The sequence below is a fragment of the Anarhichas minor genome, unplaced genomic scaffold (assembly GCF_050575085.1).
Source record: "Anarhichas minor isolate MPS153535 unplaced genomic scaffold, ASM5057508v1 ptg000045l, whole genome shotgun sequence".
In the NCBI taxonomy this organism is placed as follows: Eukaryota; Metazoa; Chordata; class Actinopteri; order Perciformes; family Anarhichadidae; genus Anarhichas; species Anarhichas minor.
The window spans coordinates 5793250-5813731 of NW_027466491.1; the positions used below are offsets into that span (position 1 = coordinate 5793250).

Consider the following 20482-nt stretch of genomic DNA (forward strand, 5'->3'; position numbering starts at 1 on the left):
ACCCCTTGGGAGAATTTAAGTCTACAGTTTTTGTGACACGCTATAATGTTTACCAGACTAAAAAAAAGAAATAAGCAAACACATAACATGAATACTACTCGATCATCGTCTCATCCTAGACTTTCATCCTCCTCTGTCTTGTGACTCTTCCTTATATCCTTTGTTGACGCTGAGGTCCCTCAGAGCTCTCCTACGTGCCTCCACAGGAAGACGTTCTAGCATGCCATGAAGCAAAAAAAATCAAAAAGAGATCAAACCTGCAGATCAGAGAGACAACTGATCCGGTAGCTAAGTGCTTCAAGATGCGGTTACATGTCTACCTCGAAGGACTCGGGGGTTACCTCCGCTATGGCTGAAGATGAAGGCTGGAAATGCCTTGTCGGTGACTCATGGCGGCATGTAAAGCTTTTGGGAATGAGGCTGTCCAGATTTCTATTGCACCCCATTTCCGTGAAATCATTCAGAGTGCGCAAGAGGGACTTGACTCATCCAGAAAGAACAACAGGACTCCTAAGTGGATCTAACAGTGACTCTTTCTACCCCTGACTTCCTCTTCTTTGTTTTCTTTCAGAAATCTCAAAACCAGCTCATCTTGGGGGTCATGGCTATTGATGTCTCCCTGGAAGACATCAAGAGACTGACTCCTCGGTTTACTGTAAAAGCACACACTACATAAATAAACACATAGAGAAACCAGCCTGTTTACACAGTAGATAATATAGTTGGTACCTGGGTTCCTCCATCATTCCTTTCTCTGTATATTTCCCTTTTTGCTGTAGTTTGGACCAAATGGCTACTACTTTGCCATTGACCCCAATGGATATGTGCTGCTCCATCCTAACCTCCAGCCAATGGTAAGACAAATCACTCGACGAAGACAGCACCTCTGCTGCAGATACAATGGTGGCCTGAATTACCACGCTGGGTTTTTGTTTGTGTCCCTTGGCGGACTTTTCAGTTCTTTTTCTAAACTGTCCCTATGACACGGGTCCAGAATGATGTTTGTTGAGACATAGCAAGATGTTTCTCTTCTGTAGGCTCTTCTTGTAAACCACGCATGCACACATTGGTCACAGATGTTTACAACTTTCAAAAGTCAGCGTCAATATTTACATTTCTCCATGATTGGTTCCCTGTTACAAAAATGTAATTATCAGAATCTGTTTTGGAGACAATGTGAATAACCGAAGTTTACTGCTTAATTTTTCTCCTTGAAATGCTGCATCCACAAGTTTTTCAAGTCAAAGTCAAAGCCCACTGATTATAAATGATAGTAATTACTTGCATTTCCATGTAGACTGCCAAGTTTGATGAACCTGTAACGCTGGACTTCCTGGATGCAGAGCTGGAGAATGCGATCAAAGCGGAGGTTTGGAAAATACATTACTCAAAGTCTTGTGATTCCATGAGCTCATATCAGAAAGAACGAAACAATAATTTCTGAATATGGGAAAAAAAAATTTTTTTCAAATTGGTTAATTGATTTGCGTTTGGTTATTTGGTCAACAGATGAGAAAAAAAATGATCGACGGTCTAACAGGGAATTACACAATACCTGGATTGGTGAAATCCCAAGATGAGGTAATTTTATTTTGAAACAACGTTGGAGTCCATGACAGTTATTAACACTTTGCTGAGGAACTGTAATGTGTACTGACCAAACTGCTGCTCTCAAAGCGCTACATTGACGTGGGTCAGAGGACGTACACCTTTGCGCCAGTGAAGGGGACAGATTACAGGTAAATATCATATGTTAAGTATCAAGTGATGAATCCGATGCATGTGTTAAGTACTGTTTACCAAACTTCAGACTACAAATAGAGGAACTCCAGACACAGTTTGCTAAATGTTCGTCGTAATTGCACAAAACCCATTTTGTTCTCTGTGGTCTTAAGTTCAGGACAATGTCCAGGCACACTTTAGAGTGATCTAGGGAAGACATGAGGGGCGGAATTTCAGCCTTCTGTTAAAAAATGCTTCGCAGAACTTACTGAAAGATATGCTATGATGATTTGCTTCCCAAAACAAACATGCAATGTTGTTATGGTAATGTTTTTACATGTGAATCGGTTGGTTGAGCAAGGTTATGTTCATGAGGTTATTGCCTCCGACAATGAAATGCTTACTTGAGTCAGCACTGCAGTGAAACAGAAATAGAGATTTACAAAAATCTACGCAAAAACTTTCATAAAATAGTTGCAAAAAATGATTAGATGATACTATATATAGACGTAATAATAAAAATACATGTTGTTGTGATATTTTGTGTTTTTCGTATGTGTGTGTGTGTCTTCTCTCAGCCTGGCTCTGGTCCTTCCTGACTACAGTCTGCATTACATCCGGGCCAACATCGCTGACACCATCACCCAGGCAAAATGTAAGCGCCACCTAAATCAGTTTCGTCGCCTGTTCCATTCTTAGTTTTTCCACTCAGTAACATTTACCTTTCATTAATACAGACAGTAGACATATGTTGCTGGTTGGAAAATCATTGCTAATGTTCTCCAGTGACATTATTGCTCTCCATGTAAGGCTGAGAAACACTTGTTCCTCAGCTTATGGTTCCTATCCATCACGTATAGTGCCCCATGCACATACAGTATACAAGCACATGCATCTACACTAATCCCCCTGCATGCCCTCGCCTCTTGTATGGTAACGCACACCCTCTTTTGTGGTGCTGTTCAAAGTTTTTTGTTGCCAGACAGCGGGACGAGTGGCTCCAGTGTCCCCTTTCACACATCATCAATTCATTTACAGCTTAATATAACTCGCTCTATGCGTGTGTCTGTGTGTCTACAAGTGGCTGTGTGTATGTGTTCATGATCAAGCCTATTGGACACCATACAGTAGATCAGAGGTTCCATATGTGTGGCGTTGTCGTCTGATGTCTCTGGAGGCCTGTCTGTTCCCACTAGTAAAAGATGTCATTGACTCATAGTGTTACACAAAGGACAGTTTTATAGTGTGTATATGTGTGTGTGTGTGTGTGTGTGTGTGTGTGTTAACTGCAGATGGAGCCATCCCTGTTTTAGAGTCTGTCCCTCTGTCCGTGTGTTTTTCTGGTCTGCCTGGCTGCACTCGGTAGCCAAAAGTGGGCTTTAAAGAACGTTTTTTTGGTGACTTTGTAATGCACAGCGATCAATGAACAAACTATTTTCCTGAAGTATATCGTACATGAGAAGCATCATTTCCCACCTTCAGCAATTGGCGACTCTTTATTCCAGAAAGCTGGGAAAGTCAACTGCCAGAGACGTGAAGCTTGCATGACATTGGTAATCCATCACAGTGAACATTTCATCGCCTTCAATTTTTTGCGAGCCGGTGTTAATTACGTGCGTTCGTGAGCAGGGATCAGTTTCTGTTTGTTGATGCCTTAAGCATGTTCAAATGTCTTAGCTGTTTTTGTTGGCTCGGCAGCTGAATGAGACAAAATGAAAAATGAGACCAGAGGACACAACAAAAAAAGAGGATATCAATTATATAATTTTTGCTGAGAACTGGTTGTCGGTTTGCAGCTGACTCTGATATCCGTAAACTTACTTACAGAGAGAGTAACGAACTTTGACAAAATAAAGGTAAGAAATGCAAGTATCTGATCTGATTTCGACACAAATAGCAGACAATGGCTGCTTAAATAGTTGGGGAAAGAATATGTACAATAGTTGTAATTAATGCTAAAGCATGGAAGCCCAGTGATTAGGTCATTTTTATATTATGAAGGCACTGTGCGCATTGTCATTTTAATGTCATTCAATTGCAGGAGCCTTACCTTATCTGCAACCATGCCCACTGCAATGCCAAAACCCAACTCTAAAACCAAGTACAATGGATAATCTAGTTAAGACACTTTGTGTGACTACATGAACTACATGGTTTTTTTTCTTCACTACCTCGTAATTTATACACACACACACACACACAGTACATCTCAACCTTCTTAAACTCCAAGTGTTTTGTACTTTTGTATACAATATTCTTATTCAAAAATCCATTTGAATAAAATATTGTGGGTGACCCTGTTGTCTTATTTCCTTTACTGCTCTCTTTTCCAAATCCCTCGTTCCTCTCCTCATCTTTTTATCCTCCTCCCTCCTCCTGTTCTCCTGCCCTCCTCAACTCTTGATCATTCCTGGTGTGTTGGAACCCCCCCTGCAGCGTTTTTGGGCAAGTATTCTCCTCCTGTGCTTTACCTCCTAACCCCCCCCCCCCCCCCCCCCCCCCCCCCCCCCCCCCCCCCCCATCTTCTTTCTCTCACACTACCGGCAGACTTTGGATGTAACTTCACTTCCAGTCGGTTCATCATATGTGGTGTTGCGGACTCATGAGCACAGAAGCACTTTGTTTTCTGTTTTTCTTCATTTAGTGGCTTCTGATTAATAATGACCGTTACACTGAATCAAGCTGGCGTCTGCTCTCAGAAGCAGCGCTTCGCATGCAATGCGCGCCCACACAGCGTGTCGCAGATGGCGTGTGTGTGTGTCTGTCTGCGCAATGCATGTATTTGACCCCCACCTGTTCCAACGGCCCTCAGATGTGGTTTTGGCACTAAACTGTAGCAGGAAGAACACAGGACAGGGTGTTTGCATTATTTAAAGGTGAAGCCATAAAGGAGAAAGCTGTGAGTCTGCACCACAAAACATGAGTCGGTGTGTTTTCTTTAGTTTTCTCTCCTTGACTCACTTTGAGTTTTACAACCTTGTTAAATAAGTCCTAATGAAAGACAGGATCCCTCTTAACACACTGAGCTCCATCTCTTCTGTATGTCCTTCTGTGGGCTTTGTCATCAGTCCTGTCTTGTTTGTGGTCATTGAATCAAAACTCTCCACAGAACACGTTTAAGCTCCGTGGTTTAACTGAAACCGAAGCCCAATTTCTGTCTGCTATATACTATTTCCAAAGGGGCGAACAAAAAATGTCACTCAAGTGAACTGAAAACATATCATGTCCTTATCCCCACATGGATTTGTGAAGTTGATGCAGGTCCTTGACGTCAACGTTTCTGTGTGTGAGATTGATTCGTGCTGAAATCCATTCCCTTCAGACGGATTGTAGCTGCATGCCTTAGATATTGAACTGATTCAGTTATTCACGTAATGTTAACAAAAGTGGCAGGAACGTCATCGTCGGTGTGAAAAGGCATGAGAGAGTGCAGGAAATATAAGCAGTCGTCACTCCCCAGATCTCCCTGCTATCCATCATTACTAAATACAATGTTGGATTAGTAAGTGGTGACCGAATATCTAAAGAAAAAACACATGGGTGCAATTATTTCCCAATCATGACCACCAAAGAGGACAAGGAGTAGCCCATGTCGTCATGAGAAATTTAGCTGTACAGTATAATCAACTGTCGACGCGACATGCTTTGGAGAATGTCAAAGGAACGTGAAGGTTATGAGCTGTGGTTCATTTTCTCCTATGTGCAGTATTGTAATGCAAATACATCAGTCAAGTGCAGTAACTCCACAGATTTACTGTATCGCTCCACCAAAAGCATGGTAATGCTAAAAACACGTCTGCATCATAACGTTAAAGATGTCTGACCACATTTTAAGCCCACTCTTTGTGTTCTCCATCACAGCACTGTCTCCATTTACACCCAAAGGCCTAAAACCGTTTGTTCGGAGTGCAATATTTCTATTCAGGACTCGCTCTCTGAATAAAATATTGTGTCACCTTTGACCCCTGTGGTTTTACCCTGTCTTTTTCCCCCCCCCCCATTCTTTTCCCTCTCGTCTTTACCTCCCCGGGGGATGATTCTCTTGTTCGCTCACTTTCTCTCTGCTGGGATTTTTTTCCACTCCAGGGAAAGATGGCAAGTATTTTTTTCCTTTTTACTTTCATGTCTTTCCTCTTGTTTGTGAGCCTTGTTGGCCCAGCACGTCTGGCCAAACCTACTCTGGTCCTTTTTTTATTGATAACTGATTTTCAGCTGTTTGTGTAAGACTGTATTCTTTAGTGTTTCATTTATGTGCAGTGTAAAACTGTCCGAAACTTTTGCTTTGGTTAGTCATTTTTATGATTTATGTGGTAAATATAGCTTTTGGTTTTTCCTATTCCTCTTTGTGAGTACCGAAAATTTACAATTCTACCTTTCATTTTGACTCAGGACCTTAAGCATAAGAGTGAAATTGAAGGCATGTGGCCATGTTGAATATATGGAGCTATGGTGCTAATGTTTTACCGCTCAGAGACGGAATCTCATTTCAGTTTTTGGTGCACGTAGGACATATTCAACAGGTGTTACATTCTACCCGATGGAGCACTATCTCAGCTACATACAATGATTATTTCGGTTTAATGTAAGCCTAATATTATCCTGCATGGGAGGAAGATCAATAATACTTTATACCTCTCACCAGTTTCTGAAAGCCTGATGGCGGACAAGTTTGATGAATATGGCTATACATTTATCGCACCGAGGTAAGCCGGCACGTAGTTTATTCTGATTACATTTTCCTAACCATTAGAAAAAGATGTTTCCTTTAAACTTCTAACATGACAACCATGACTATACCATGGCATAGAGGCAAATTTCAACCTTGTGAATCACTTGTTTTTTTCTGCTTTCACTAAGACAACGCTTTTGTTTCCCACAGGATGTACTGCAAGGACTTAAAGCTACCTGACAAGAACAAAAACAACACGGAGTTCCTCATTGAGTTCAACGATTACATTGACACAAAGACTCCAAACAACCCCATGTGTGAGTATCAGAAAATGAAGAAATGTTCTCCGAAATGCTTCTTTCCACCTTACATGCTCCTGGCGCCTTTAACTAAGGCGTTTATCTTGAGAATAAAAGCTTTTACACTGGATGTTATTGTACACTTGGACCTCATTCTCGCTACAGGCTCCTGCTGTATTTACATCTCAAAGAGCCGCTAAGCTTTACAGTATTTGCTGTAGTATGTATATGTGAATGAATCTTAGCCATCTGGCTTGACATTAAGGTGTGCATTGAACATTTAATGGAAGAGCGCCAACAGAAACCTATTCCCAAAGGTCTCTCTCTCCAGTGAAATACAAGTCTGGCTTGATGGTTTGGTGTGCATGACCGGGCAAAGCTTTGTGATGTGGAACCCCTGTGTTCGTGTTACCCATTTGATGCTAACTCTAAAAGTCTGACCATCACACGCCTGAGTGCACATGTGTGAGGCACGTCGGCTTAGATGTGACACACACACGCACACACTCACACACACACACACACAATATTCACCAGTAATATGCCTTCCACACCCCACCTATAGCCGCTCGACCTCATCCAATTACCGTGTGTTTGTGAGAAAGAGCAGGACACGTCAAGCCAGGAGCACGAGAGGAGCAATAAAACACAAATCAGGGGCCAGTGGACCTTCTCCTAAACATCTGACCAATGCATTAACATCCTCGCCATTTCTTGTACGCTCATTGATATGCATCGCTCACGTTTTGTTGCCCATTGAGTTGAACAGAAAGGTCCCCAGATATTTATAAAAGATCTGCTTTAATTTTGGTTTGACGAGTTCAGTTTGAGAGCTTAGTTCGAGCATCTCAACATGATCAATCCAATAAAACTTTTCACCCAATTGAAATACTACTTTCACCGTTATTAGCTGCTGGTTTAATGGACTCCATAGGGAGTTCAGAGGGAGAGAGAGTATGGCCCATGTGGACTATTGGCGGTCTGAGTATCGTTACACGCTTTACTTGGTTAAGCCACTGCAGTGGCGAAGAAGTTGAAGTACATTAGGAATTCCTGGGCTGCCTTCAATAAAGGATCGCTAATGAAAACCACTGCACGAGGAGGGAAGGTGGAGTAGGGGGGAAATAAAGTGTTACACCAGCTGTTTTCTCTGATGTGTGTGGTGTGTCATAAAGGTTTGAGTAGGGTGGGGGGGGGTATAGCGACGAGCCTTGATGTTAATGGACTGAAGTGGGTCGTCGCAGAGTTCAAAGTGGCTGGCAGTGCCGAAAAATGGGCGAGCGGCTTTTATCGCTTGTTATTTTTGTCATGTGGTCTTGTCAGACGTCTTGAAAAAACAATTTGTTAAACCTATTCCAACCCACCACCTACACCTGAGCAGCATTTGCTGCATTCATCAATACTTTTTGGGACTTTAAATACATATTTAATTGCTCAAGCTTCACTATAAGATTGTGTCTGAGATACAACCTTTTATTCACGGACCTACCTTCTTTCTAACAGAAGTCATCCCTTGGTCAAATTGGTTCTCTGTCGTTCCCTTAAACTTAGATTGCATTTGGACCTTGTAGGTGCTTGTAAGTCTAGCAATATATCAACTGAAGCTAATTCCCACATTCCAATTTACGTTTCATTTTGGATGGATTAATGCTCCTCCGGCATTTGTCTTACATATTCCAAACAGATTCTTCTTTCGCAGACTTTTTAGGCTTGTCTAAAATAAGAAAAACGATAACATCATCTTATAAAGATGAGACACTTCAAAGACAGTTAATCATTTACTTTCTTGACAGTCAACAGACTCACAAATGGTATTCAAAGATACAGTCACATAAAGTTTAGGCTCAAGTGATGTTTTGCTGTTTAGGTAATGTAGAGATGGTGAACCGATTGCTCCTGGATGCTGGCATCACCTCGTCTCTGATCAAGCATTGGAAAACAACCGAATTACAGTAAGTGAAGAACAGACATTTTGCATCTTTACCATCAATGCTTTTTTCATGATCCAGCAAAACATATGGAAATGTGGCATCAATTTTTTTGTTATTTGGCATTTGGTAATGAATGTCCAAGTGAAAATTGAATACAGATGGTTCAAGTATTTCACCAGTAAATGTCATGCAAGCATAAAGCACATTCCAGTTTTTGTAATTGTATGCTTTACTGCTTTATCTTCTCTGCTTGTCAGGCATGGTGTCTTGGCCAGATTTGTTGCCACCGATGGAGGGATCACGCGGGTCTACCCCAAAAGGTACTTGTCAAGCTCATGGGAAGGAGGGGAGCAAGGGAAGCATAATATGTTCAGGATAATCTGATAACAAATTATGATGTGGTCTGCTAAGAAACCTGCAGCTTACCCATGAAGTGCTTTATATTCTATAGATACCATTTTGAACATTCATTCCTCAATCCATTGTCATTTGTTTGAGTCTGAGTCATGATGGTATCTGGTGAAGTAAAGCAGGCCAGTGACCACCCAAAGACTGACTATAGATGAGGGTTGGAATGTAGATTAACTGGTCAATTGAAAACCTCATTATCATGCTTGCATCCCTCTTCTGACTGACAGTCCAATATAATGACCAGTGGTGTAGTAGGTCTGAGAACAGGACACTTCCATCTAATCAGGATAAGGTTTTCAGTATGTTACAGTGACATATTACATGTCTCGAATGTTTTTTGAAAGTAGAGGAGGAATCAAAGTTCTGAGATTTGGAATGTATTGCAGACATCAAGGGAGAAGGCACATATACCTTGGGACTGACAAACATTTTTTTGTTATTTGTGTTTAGGAGCAGGAAGCTGGGCATGAATTACCAGCATATAACATGTGTTCAAGATCAGTGAATAGAGCAGGGTCATCTTAAGAGACAGAAATTGAATTTAAGGTTTCATCTGCATACAAAATATATATTTTTAGCATCATATTCTCAAAGGATATTGCCAAGTGGAAGCGTTTAAAGGGAAACTGCAGTAGGCCCAATACAGGTCCTTGAGGTACCCCAGAGGAGAGATAATGACAGTCAAAGTTGCTATTATTGAACATTACTCACTGTATTCTATGATGTAAAGATGACTTGAACCACAGCAATACATTAATTAATGCTGATGCAAATTTAGTTTCAAGGTGATCCGAAAGAATATCATGGTCTGTGGTGTTGAAGGCAATGCACGGATCAATCTGGACTATGAGGAGTAATGTGGGACAGCAATCACCAGATTGTTAAAGATCCCCTCCACTCAAAAATACAATATGCTAACTACACTTCCGATCCTGATATGTCTGCTAATCTTCTTGTGTGTTGCTTTGTATAAATGTGTTTGACAGTGCTGGTCTGTACTGGGAAGAAGCAGCTGAGACTTACGAGTCAAGTTTTTATAAGAGAAGTTTGGACAATGATCTGTACATCTTCACTCCAACACCCTACCTCTCTAAAGAGAACAGTGAGTAAAAGCCAACATAAATGTGTGTCAGGTGTGTTTTCCTGGGACTCGATGTGTATGCACACATATACAGTGTTATTCTTCATCTTACAGCAAGTGAGGACTCAGTTCTGGTGAGCAGAGCAGTGAACCTTAACATTGATGATATCATACTCAAACCCGCTGGTAAGGACACACACACACACACGCACACAGAAGTGTATTTACACATTTATACTCCTCATTTCTCAAGTTGTCTCTCTTGTTCTGCCACCTATGTAGAAACACATTCACACTTACAGCTGTATGCTTTATGTACACGCCTATATTTGCAACCATATAGTCTCAACCCATAATAATGCCTTTTACTGTAAATCTTCTGACACACACACACACACACAGACCCCTATTCCTCATTTGTCTATTTCTCCCTCTGTCATATACACACAAACACACACACACACAAACCACACATCAAATTGTCTGCTCTCCTGTGATCCCTGGCCAAGTTTGCATTTTCGAAGTTCAGAGAGTAAAGTTGACACAGAGGTCCAACATGATCTAGGATGTCTGGCTTTTGTGTTTGATCCCAGTGGTCGGTGTGAAGCTGGACATTGGTGCCTGGATGGTGAGCTTCATCAACACCACACAGAAGATCAATGTGAGTGGATTCTATCTGCATGACACAAGGATATAAACATGATCCAGATTATCGATCAGACGTTTTATTACTTTTTCTGCTCTCCTGTATTTTCAGTGCAATGATGAGATCTGTGGCTGTCAGCGTAATGACGTGGTAAGAGGTTTGATTGCATATTGCAAGTTTCCAACTATTGTTTTTAGATAAGAGTCTTGAGCATGCAACATTGGTTTAATCTCTATGTGATTCCAGTATGTAGACTGTGTCATTCTGGATGATGGGGGCTTCCTGGTGATGTCCAATCGAGATGAACATATTGATGAGGTGGGGCTCGGCATTTTACTCTCACTCACAAAACTAAAGAGCAAACACTTTCAAATAAGTCGTGCTTCATGAAGGGTTGATGATGGTTACGAATGGCTTTATCAATGATTCATAGAGCCAACATTCACATTTTGTTTGTGTTGTTTTTGCAATTACTTACAATGACCTTTCAGGCTCATAATCGTCATCTTTACAGACACATGTACAGTAAGCGTACCATTTTTCTCCGCTAACCTGACCCTATGCTAAATGCTAATAGCGGGTCCCTTGCTGTCGTCTGAGTAAATGTTTTTTCATGCGGCCTCGGCTCCTTCTTAATCAGGCCTGGGTGTGCGCCGGATAAATCAGTGACCCTCTGAAGTTTGGCAGCAGCACTTAAACCCAGGCAGGGACCTGAGGCCTTGTTTGGAGAAGGCTGTGTGCCCTCAATCATATTTCCTACAGGAGCAGGAGTTTCTCTCTCTGTCAGCTTCCCGCTTTCTCTCCCATTTTATGTCTTTCGTTCCTTTTCTTTCTCCGAAAACCCTCGGGGAGTCTGCAGCCAACAGGGCTGTGACTGTTAATTCATTATTTGTTTTACTGCACAGGGAAAGGAGAGAAGGCTCCCTTTACCTTATAGATTCGAAGATTTATATATCCTTTGGCTGTTAGACTAAAGAGGAATGGATATGTGGAGGACGGCTTGTTAACGGTGACCTTACAAAGTGGAAGGAAAAGGATAGTTTGCATTTCCTCATGCGCACACGCATGCACGCCTTTCGGCACACACACACACGTAGACGAGTACTACTTACTGTACAAACTCCCTCCTGGACACAAGTACTTAAACACTCCCGTGCACACGCTCATGTCACACCTGCCGAGACAAACTACTTCCTCTTCGTGGAAATTTATGGCTGCCTGGTGGATTGTGTTAATCAGATTATGCTGGAGTCCATCATCCTGGTTTGAATGTGATTTACTGAGTTTGTGCGTGTGTCTGTTAATTCACTGTGAACATTGTCTGCACGTGTATTCACATTCTTAATTGTTCTTGTGCATGTGTTTTACATAGATTTAACAATCGTGGGTTGAACCTATGAAAGTGTTTAAGTGCTCTGTAAATCTAAAGTATTGAGGAAAACCTCAGTCATTAACATTAGCATTTAAAAAAGAAACACAGAGGGTTCAAAGGTTTCTTTGAACCCTCTAAACAGAAATTTAGTCGTAGTGTACAGAATCAATGTGTAGTGCAAGAAAAGAGGGCTAAAAGTGACCCAGCAGTCCTGAGGCACCAAGAACAAAAATGCAGCCATGTGTACAGTATATGGTGTGTTATTTAAATGTTTTCATCTATTTCTTCAATCTATGACCCCATGCTACAAAATTGCTTTCAAGTAAACATTTTGATTACCCTCCCCCGTCCTTAGATTGGGCGTTTCTATGGTGGTATCGACCCGATCCTCATGGTGAACCTGGTCAACTCGTCCCTGTTCACCTTCAAGAAGACTTTCGATTACCAGTCGCTCTGTGACCCTGAGAAAGAGAGCAAGGCGGCTGCAGGCCTGCGATCCGTCTACGTGGTGAGTTACATAAGCCAGAGACCCTTCACACACAAACACACGCACACACAAACACACACACACACACACAAAGCCACCCACATGTGCACACCCACGCTTACATGTTCACACATTTTGATAGCCACACATTTACATTTACCCTACAAGTACACATACAGCCATTTGTAGCCATACCTGCCTGCTCATTCACTTCCAAATGATCACACACACACACAAACGTTTACTCACCAGGGAGCCATAAATCTGGATAGAGCCGATGAGAAGGGAAGCAGAGGGTATGGTGAAAGCGTTAGAGTGGGAGTTTTGCAGGAACAGTAACAGGATTAGGTGGTCTAGCGTGCTTGGCTAACACGCCAAGTGATGTAGAAAGAGGCACTGTTTTTCATCACTTTCAAATCGCACAACTTGCAATGAAATGATGCAAACTATCTGCAGACATCAGTGGCGCTGATGAATTTCTCTTAGATGCTGAAAGGCCATTACAGATAGTGGTAACAAGCTGATACCTAAGAGGGAGATTTAAGTATCCATAGGTATTTACAGATGCAAACATTCCCCTTGCTAACAAGTGAAACCATATGATTTCCCGGCTTGCAACACAAATGTGTACACACGCTAATGTCACCCCAAAGTGAGATGAAAGTTGCAGTTATTTTCTGATCAAAGACACCGTCTAACGCGGTTAGTTAGGACTCCTTGATGACTCAACACGCGCCATCACCTTTCAAGAGCAAGGATGCAACACTCATTCACCAAAACAAGGCCCTTGCATGCAAACACTAATCAAAGCAGCATGTTTGCCCTTTTATTCAAAGCTACTTTGTCTTCTCACTAGCTCTTTGTTTACATAGTTATGCTCGCATCTGTTGAGGAGGATTGTTTTCTAATTTCCTCTTGAGAGGGAAGAAAATGGGATGTCTGCCTGACCTTTTCGTCTTTGTGCCTGGCAAAACTGGACGGTGCAGTCATTGTAAACACAAGCAGGATGTTCAGATTGGCTCAGCCAGTTTAAAATGATTTGTCTCAAGATTATAGACTTGATTTTGTCTTTTTTTTTCTTGACATTAATCCTCGTTTTTTTGTGCCCCTCAGCCCACAATTGCAGATATTTTGAATTTAGGATGGTTTGCGACAGCTGCAGCCTGGTGAGTCTGAACTTTTTCTACATGGTTGGCATTAGTGTCAACCCACTTTTTTCCCCCAAATGATTGATAACAAATATATACACTATAAAAGCCAGTATTTAAACTCAGATCCTAATGGAAAGCAGGCAAGGATTTGTTTCTCCAAAATGGACATATAGCATCTGTTTAATAGCTGAATTGTTCCCAGGACAGTCAGCATACCACAACATCTTCCCTTGATTTATAGTTGCATTAGCATTTACACAAATGATTTATTGTGGATTATGTTCCAATGAATCCAGACATTTTTCATCCCTGGGTTTTTGCTCATAGGTCAATACTGCAACAGTTACTGGTCAGCATCACATTTCCCAATTTCCTGGACGCAGGTGAGTTCTCTTCAATTTGACACAGAAAAGAATTGAGCTTTGAGGTTGTTCCTTTTTTTGGGGGGGAATATTGAGCAAGCTCTAGGCCTGCTTAAATGGTCTCATTAAGCAAATGAAATGCGTGTTCATTTTCACTTTGACAAGGCCTTAAAAGATATTGAACACATTATTTTCAAACTCTTTCATCATCTTGAATTCTGGTGAAATTCTCAACACATGCCAAGAATATGTAGCCTAGTTAATAACAACATAGTTCATAGGAATACTTGAAAACTCATTTTTCCTCAGTGTTTGTTAGTTATTTTCCATTGCACTTTTTGGATTTATGGATTTGCAATATGTGGTTTTTAAGCACCACAGGGTCCCAAGAGCCCCCCAAAGAGAAATCCAGTGTGCCCTTGTGTACCTGGATGTACAGTAGAGGGCTGGCCAGTCAGCTCTAACTTAATGTATTCTACATGTATATACAAGAAAGTTGCATGAATTTCTTTTTGTAGTGGCAAAGTCAAACTGGGCCTTTTAGTGTCTTTCAGCTTTTTGTTTTACGGCAAATTATGTTTCAACAATATTACGCTTTAAAGTTTTTATGTGTCAGAGTGAAGACCCTGCTTACATGAATGAACATGAATGTGTTTGTGTGTACCTCTACAGCCGAGATGGATGATGAAATGTCAGATGCCATGCTCAAAGAGGTCTGCATCACAGAGCAAACTCAATATTACTTTGAGACCAACAACCTGTCTTTCAGAGGCACAATCGACTGTGAAAACTGCACCAGGTAAAAAAAAACCTACAGGCTACACACCTGAGTGTATATACACACTGAGAGTATAGTTAAGCTCCAAACACACTCCCTACCCTGCACTGATACGTTTGCATCCATGAGACACAAATGAAGTCCCCAGAGGTGGCACTAAGAGAGGGCTGTAAAAAGTCACATGCCATGAAGGTGAAGTCAAGTCACTAGTGTGGACCACCTTCTTGGTCATGTTCCACCGTGTGGTTGTGCACACGTGTGTGTACGTACACCATTTTTAAGGCCCCCTCGTGCCGACTAATGGAGTGCCTGCCCGCATGCCGCGCGGCGTTCCTGCACATTAGCCGCACATATGTTTCTCTTTAACGACCACCATTAAAAAAAAAAAAAAAAGCTGAGAAAATAATTTGTGCACCAGCGACATGTGGGTTTCGGTAAAGGTCCTGGAGGACAGCAGGGTGGCACAGCAGGTCTGTGTCCCCTTAGGAATGAAAGCAGTTTGGAGACTTCATTGAGCGATCCACAGTGCGCTTTTCATTGTGGTAAAGATTACAAGGTTTCTTGAGTGTTTCTTAGTCATGTAAGTCTACTTTAAAATCCAAAATTCGTATCTTCCTTTCATTACTTTCTGGTTAAATATTGCACAGCGAAATGTTATCCCCATCTTTCCTGGACTCAAGCCAATGTGTCTGCTCCTCTCTAGACTCTACCATGCTGAAAAGCTGCCCAAGACGAACCTGGTCTTCATCATCGCTGATGCAAAACTCACCTGCACGTCCTGTGACACCAAGCCATTAATACAGGATGAACAGCAGTGTATCCTTTTACCCAACGCAGCCATCATCTGGCAGAGAACATGGACATTTGATGCAGGAAACAGATGTTTGAAGAAGTTTGTGTTTTAGACAAGATAATCATGAATAGACGCTGATCATCTGTAATTCTCTCTACTCACTAAACCCCTCATATACATCCACTAAATCCCACAGCCGTAATAATGAGTCAACATTTCCCCAATAATTGATGTTTAAAATGTGTCCCGGAACGACAGATGTGTCTCAGCGCATGCGCTGGGTGTCTCTCTGGCTGTATCTGTAAAGCAGATGGGATGCTTCTGCTGCATAGCTTACAAACAAATCTAGTATGCTCTCTCAAACACACGGGGCTGTGGTCAATTACAGATTAAGCCTCTTGGAAAACTCAATGCTCCAAAATGACTGCATCACTGATGTGTTGAGCAATGTTTCTTCCAAAAGGACTAATTTTAATTTGACTGGTTCCGTTTGATCTGGACAGTAATATGATATATCCTAGGGATTTCCCACATTGATCAAAATGTTATGTGTGATCATTTTCTGTTGGGTAATCAGATTATCTACTGGAAAAAAAATCTGTTGGTGCTTTTACTAACGCAGAATGGACACATTGTTATGTTCCTGACGTTACTCATCCAGCTAATGGTCCTGATCCCTGTGAGATGGCTCAGAACCCTCGGTACAGGAAAGGGCCCGCAGTCTGTTTTGATAACAACGAACACGTAAGTTGCTTCCGTCGGACATGGACGGCTTCTGGTTGAGACCAATTTGAACGGTACAGTTGCAAATTGTGCTCTGTGTAGGTTTTCAAGCTGCTAAACTGTGAGACTGTTGCTGCTTTATTAGTCTCTCAAGACTTAAAGAAACGTAAAGATGTTTTGCAGGAAATCCAGCCTGAAGTGGGAAAAGCCTTTCAAATGAATGCGTGTGCCCCCGAGGCTACTGTTTTTGGGTTTCACTGCTAAAATCATTTGAGTTCATCGCCAAGAAAAATCTAGCTTTGGTTCCAGCTTACAGGACAGAGCTTCAGTCAGTACTTCTAGGACTGACAGAACTATGAAAGACCTTAGAGCTCGGTGGAACTGCAGAGTCGGTTGACAATTCTCTGTGGTTCCTCACTTCGCTCGAACCCTTTTCACATTATACATAGTGATTTGGTATTATTTATATGAAACTACTGATTAGAACAGCTTTAAAAAGAGAATATACATAACAAGGAAAGACAGCTGAAGCAGAAGTTGAACAAACAAATCAAGCTTTAACTGGCCGGACTAAAAAATCAGGACAAACGATCGGAAATTGGCCAACGGAATTATTAACAAATGTTAATCATTACATTTAATGTTCAATCAAGGTATTAAGTATAAGTGTTAGTTTATAACATCTAACCCTAACCCCCAGAGTTACTGGGGGAGGACATGTCCCCTTGAAGATGAGGGGTGGAAACCGTAATATATTAGGGACCAATAAAAAAAGGACGGAAGGATTTCAGCCGGTCTTTTAAAAAAAAAAGAAGAAATCTAAGCTCTGAATCTCACTGGCCCGGAGCCCAAAATCCTTTAAGCTGCGCTCCTGATATGGAACCAATATTTCAGCGAAGAAATTCTACCCATGGCCTCCTTTCCATCGCTAATATCTTTACATGGGTGCATTTTGTTTTGTTTTGTTGCAATCCCTCTAAAGCTGTACGTGTGCAGATTCCCCACACAAAGACCAACAGTTGGTTGTTGCTCGACTTTGAATAACTAAGCTGCACAAACATTTTCATGAGCAGCACACAATCTCTGCTTGTGAAAGCTCTGCGCTTGAATGCTCTGTTTCTCTTCTGTCTTTTTACAGTGTCAAAATGTGTCAGCCCTATGAATTAACTCTTATGCCTGCACTGTCTTGCTCGCTCGCATACACACTAAAACGTCCCCCCCACACCCACAATATATATGTCTTGTACTACTATTGTCTAAACTAAGTTCCATGCCTTCTCTACTCATGTTTGCTTTCTAACCTCTTGCTAACTATGTGGACCTTTTGCTGCATGATTCTCTTTCTCTCTCTGTTTCCCGTTCTGTGATTGGCTGTTGCTGGTTAGGATGAGGCCCTGTGCCGAAGGAGCGCAGGCTCCCCATTGGCTTCCTCTCTGCTCATGTTACTGCTGCCACTGTTCATGTGCTGGCTCGGGTCAGTCCCATACTGCTAACTTTCTCTTTCATTGTTATTTTTTTATCATTATCTGACACTCAATCTTCCTTTGCCTTTGGCTCTTAACTTTTACACTCTTTCTCCTGGTGTTTCTATTCTGTTTTTTTTCCTCACCTTGTCTCTTGTTTTTTAAATACATATCTGACTGTTTCTCCTTTGTTCTGTTTTCCCACCCTTATCTTCCTCACCTGTCACTCTCTCTTATGTTCTACCACCATCTGTCTTCACCTCCCCCTAAACTTACCTCCCAGTCTCTTTCTGTCTCGCGCCAGCATTTTCTCCATCTCACCTGACTTTGAACTTTAAGCCATGCTTTTTGTATCTTTCCCCATCTATCATTGTCAGTCTCAGGCAATCGACTCCTGTGTCTATATCTGTGGACATCTGATTACTGATGTTGCCAGACGCGAGCTAAATCAGGCCACTCACTTCTCATTTGCATCCAGATGTTTGTGTGTCTCCTTTAATGATTCTCAGCTCCTTTCCTCTCCAAAAACATATCGGGGGAAGACATTCTTTCCCTTGTACCTCACCAGATGCTAAACATACAGAGTGGGAGTCTCCGATCAGTTTTGGTCAGACGTGATGGCTCAAAGTTTCCCAGTCAAGTTTAAAAGAGACATTTCAAAGCTTTTATTTTATTTTCTGACCTCTCGTTTGATCCCTGCATAGTTGTGGTTGACCGTTTACAAATAGTCCATGTCAAGGGCATGAAAATAAAGGTACAACATTGCTCTTGTATTGCAATTAGTTCAAATGCTGTTTTAAGTATATGGATGCTAGTCATAAATGTAGCGAATGTTTTGGCATTTTGAAAGGAAAAGGAAAAAAGACACTACTGTCCAAGCGTATTAAATGATGTAGTATCGCTCTTATTACAGCTCCATGACGTGCCTTGCGGTTGCTAAACTAAGAATAGACGATCTGCATTCGAGGGAAGGGGTTTGGTGAACGGTCAATTGTAAACTCTTTAGTGTGTTGGCTTTAAAAATCAGTAACTTCACATCTTTTCCTCTCCGCTCGGCTCCAGGAGGAGGACCCTGACTGTGGCGGGGCGTCCGGCCTGAGCCCCTCACTGTGGCTGATGGTGGCCCTTCAGCTGGTTCTGCTCTGGGTTTTGACTGGCTCCAGACCCCATAACATCCCGTCATGACCTCTGAAAATCCTCATCACACCCTCTCTCTCTCTCTCTCTCTCCTCCTCTGATACCTCCAAAATGGCAACCAGCATGCAACGCTGCCACCAAAATGGGGAACACCTGATGAGAAGCACTTACAAACACCAACAAACAAACGAAAACCTGTGAGCCCCACATCTTCTCAGTTCCTCCTTTTGATACCTTCATTTTCAGGGGTTTCTCAAAGTGACTTCACCAGGTGCAGTGTTGAAAGAAATGTTAATTGGAAGATATAACTTTGAAAGACAAGAAAGGACCTCAACCTCCGCCTACCGTTCATGTCTTCAATAGTCCCCGCCAGCTGAGATTAGAGGAATCCAGAGATTCATTTTGATTGGCGACTTCTGAACTTTAATGTCATTGATGTTAGAAATCAGACTGCCTTATATTATCAGAGGGTTTTAAATCATGATTGGGGGGGGGGGGGGGGGGTCTGACTGTTTATGAAAGACGTTGAGCAGTTCAGGATCAGCGCTGCTTTTTGCAAGCGTGTAATTTATTTTGAATCAATTTGCAGTGACTAGTTATTCGGTATTTATTGTTTTGTGATTGAGAATTCGGCCAAATTGCAGTAAGAGATGCCAAATCTTTACATCACAACCTCGTGCCCTTCATTTGCCTCCGTTGGGTTGCTGAAAATAACGTCGTCTTCGACTGATTTTTTTTAGATGGCACTACGCGGAACATTTTCACAGTGTCCCTGAGGGTATCGAAAGATGCATCGTCTTTACTTCCCCCTCGGTGTTCTTTCATGTAGATACTGTATTTGCAGTGTGGATATCATTGTTCATTGTTTATGTTCATGCACAGAAACCAACCCTTCAACTGCCACAGGGCCTGCTTCTAAGTGTACGGATTTTAATAGCTGAGCATCTAGTCCATCAGCCCTGATCGAGAGTAGGAAACTATCTGGATTTGCCGCCTTGGTGGTATTCGATTTCTCCTGCGCATTAACCAATCAGGGTGAGCCTGGCTGGTGTCCTATGCATGCTCAGTGGACAACATCTCTAGTGCCATGTGGACTGTGTGACTCAGATGATCCCTTCAGCTTTGTCGACTGTGGCTACCGAGCGGAAAGACCGGTCGTATTTATTTGTTTTAATTTTTATTTAAATGAAGCGTCAGGACAGCGTGTTACTTTTTCCTTTTGTTGCCACCACTAAAGAAGATGAATGAAGGGGATGTGAGAGTTTGTATTTGACATTTTGGTCAACAAAAAAAGGAAAAAGGTATGTTTGTATTCACTGCTGTCACTTTTTAAATCAAATGACTACTATCTGCACTTCAGTTCAAAGTGCAGCTGTTATTTTGTCTTTACAATTTGATCCTTACTGGAGAACAACCTTTATCTCTATGTAGTAGTGAGGTTTCCTCTTGCAACTTCT

General features: G+C 41.8%; 1 protein-coding gene across 2 annotated transcripts in view; it reads left to right on the top strand.

The window, feature by feature from the left end:
• cacna2d1a (calcium channel, voltage-dependent, alpha 2/delta subunit 1a) overlaps nt 1–19073 on the top strand; it is a 68274-nt gene extending 49201 nt beyond the window's left edge. The window contains exons 17-39 of one of the 2 annotated variants that reach the window (XM_076111565.1): nt 572–655; nt 780–854; nt 1298–1369; nt 1510–1581; nt 1678–1739; nt 2301–2377; nt 6365–6425; nt 6602–6708; nt 8558–8642; nt 8879–8941; nt 10019–10134; nt 10228–10299; nt 10707–10774; nt 10871–10909; nt 11006–11077; nt 12487–12639; nt 13732–13784; nt 14097–14152; nt 14804–14930; nt 15613–15725; nt 16364–16446; nt 17811–17899; nt 18951–18987. In XM_076111565.1, the coding sequence (XP_075967680.1) occupies nt 572–655; nt 780–854; nt 1298–1369; nt 1510–1581; nt 1678–1739; nt 2301–2377; nt 6365–6425; nt 6602–6708; nt 8558–8642; nt 8879–8941; nt 10019–10134; nt 10228–10299; nt 10707–10774; nt 10871–10909; nt 11006–11077; nt 12487–12639; nt 13732–13784; nt 14097–14152; nt 14804–14930; nt 15613–15725; nt 16364–16446; nt 17811–17899; nt 18951–18987 (1836 nt within the window). Of the gene's footprint in view, nt 1–571; nt 656–779; nt 855–1297; nt 1370–1509; nt 1582–1677; nt 1740–2300; nt 2378–4158; nt 4174–6361; nt 6426–6601; nt 6709–8557; nt 8643–8878; nt 8942–10018; nt 10135–10227; nt 10300–10706; nt 10775–10870; nt 10910–11005; nt 11078–12486; nt 12640–13731; nt 13785–14096; nt 14153–14803; nt 14931–15612; nt 15726–16363; nt 16447–17810; nt 17900–18950 lie in introns of both variants that reach the window. The other variant, XM_076111566.1, reaches the window with a different exon arrangement.
• The last annotated feature ends 1409 nt before the right edge of the window (nt 19074–20482 follow it).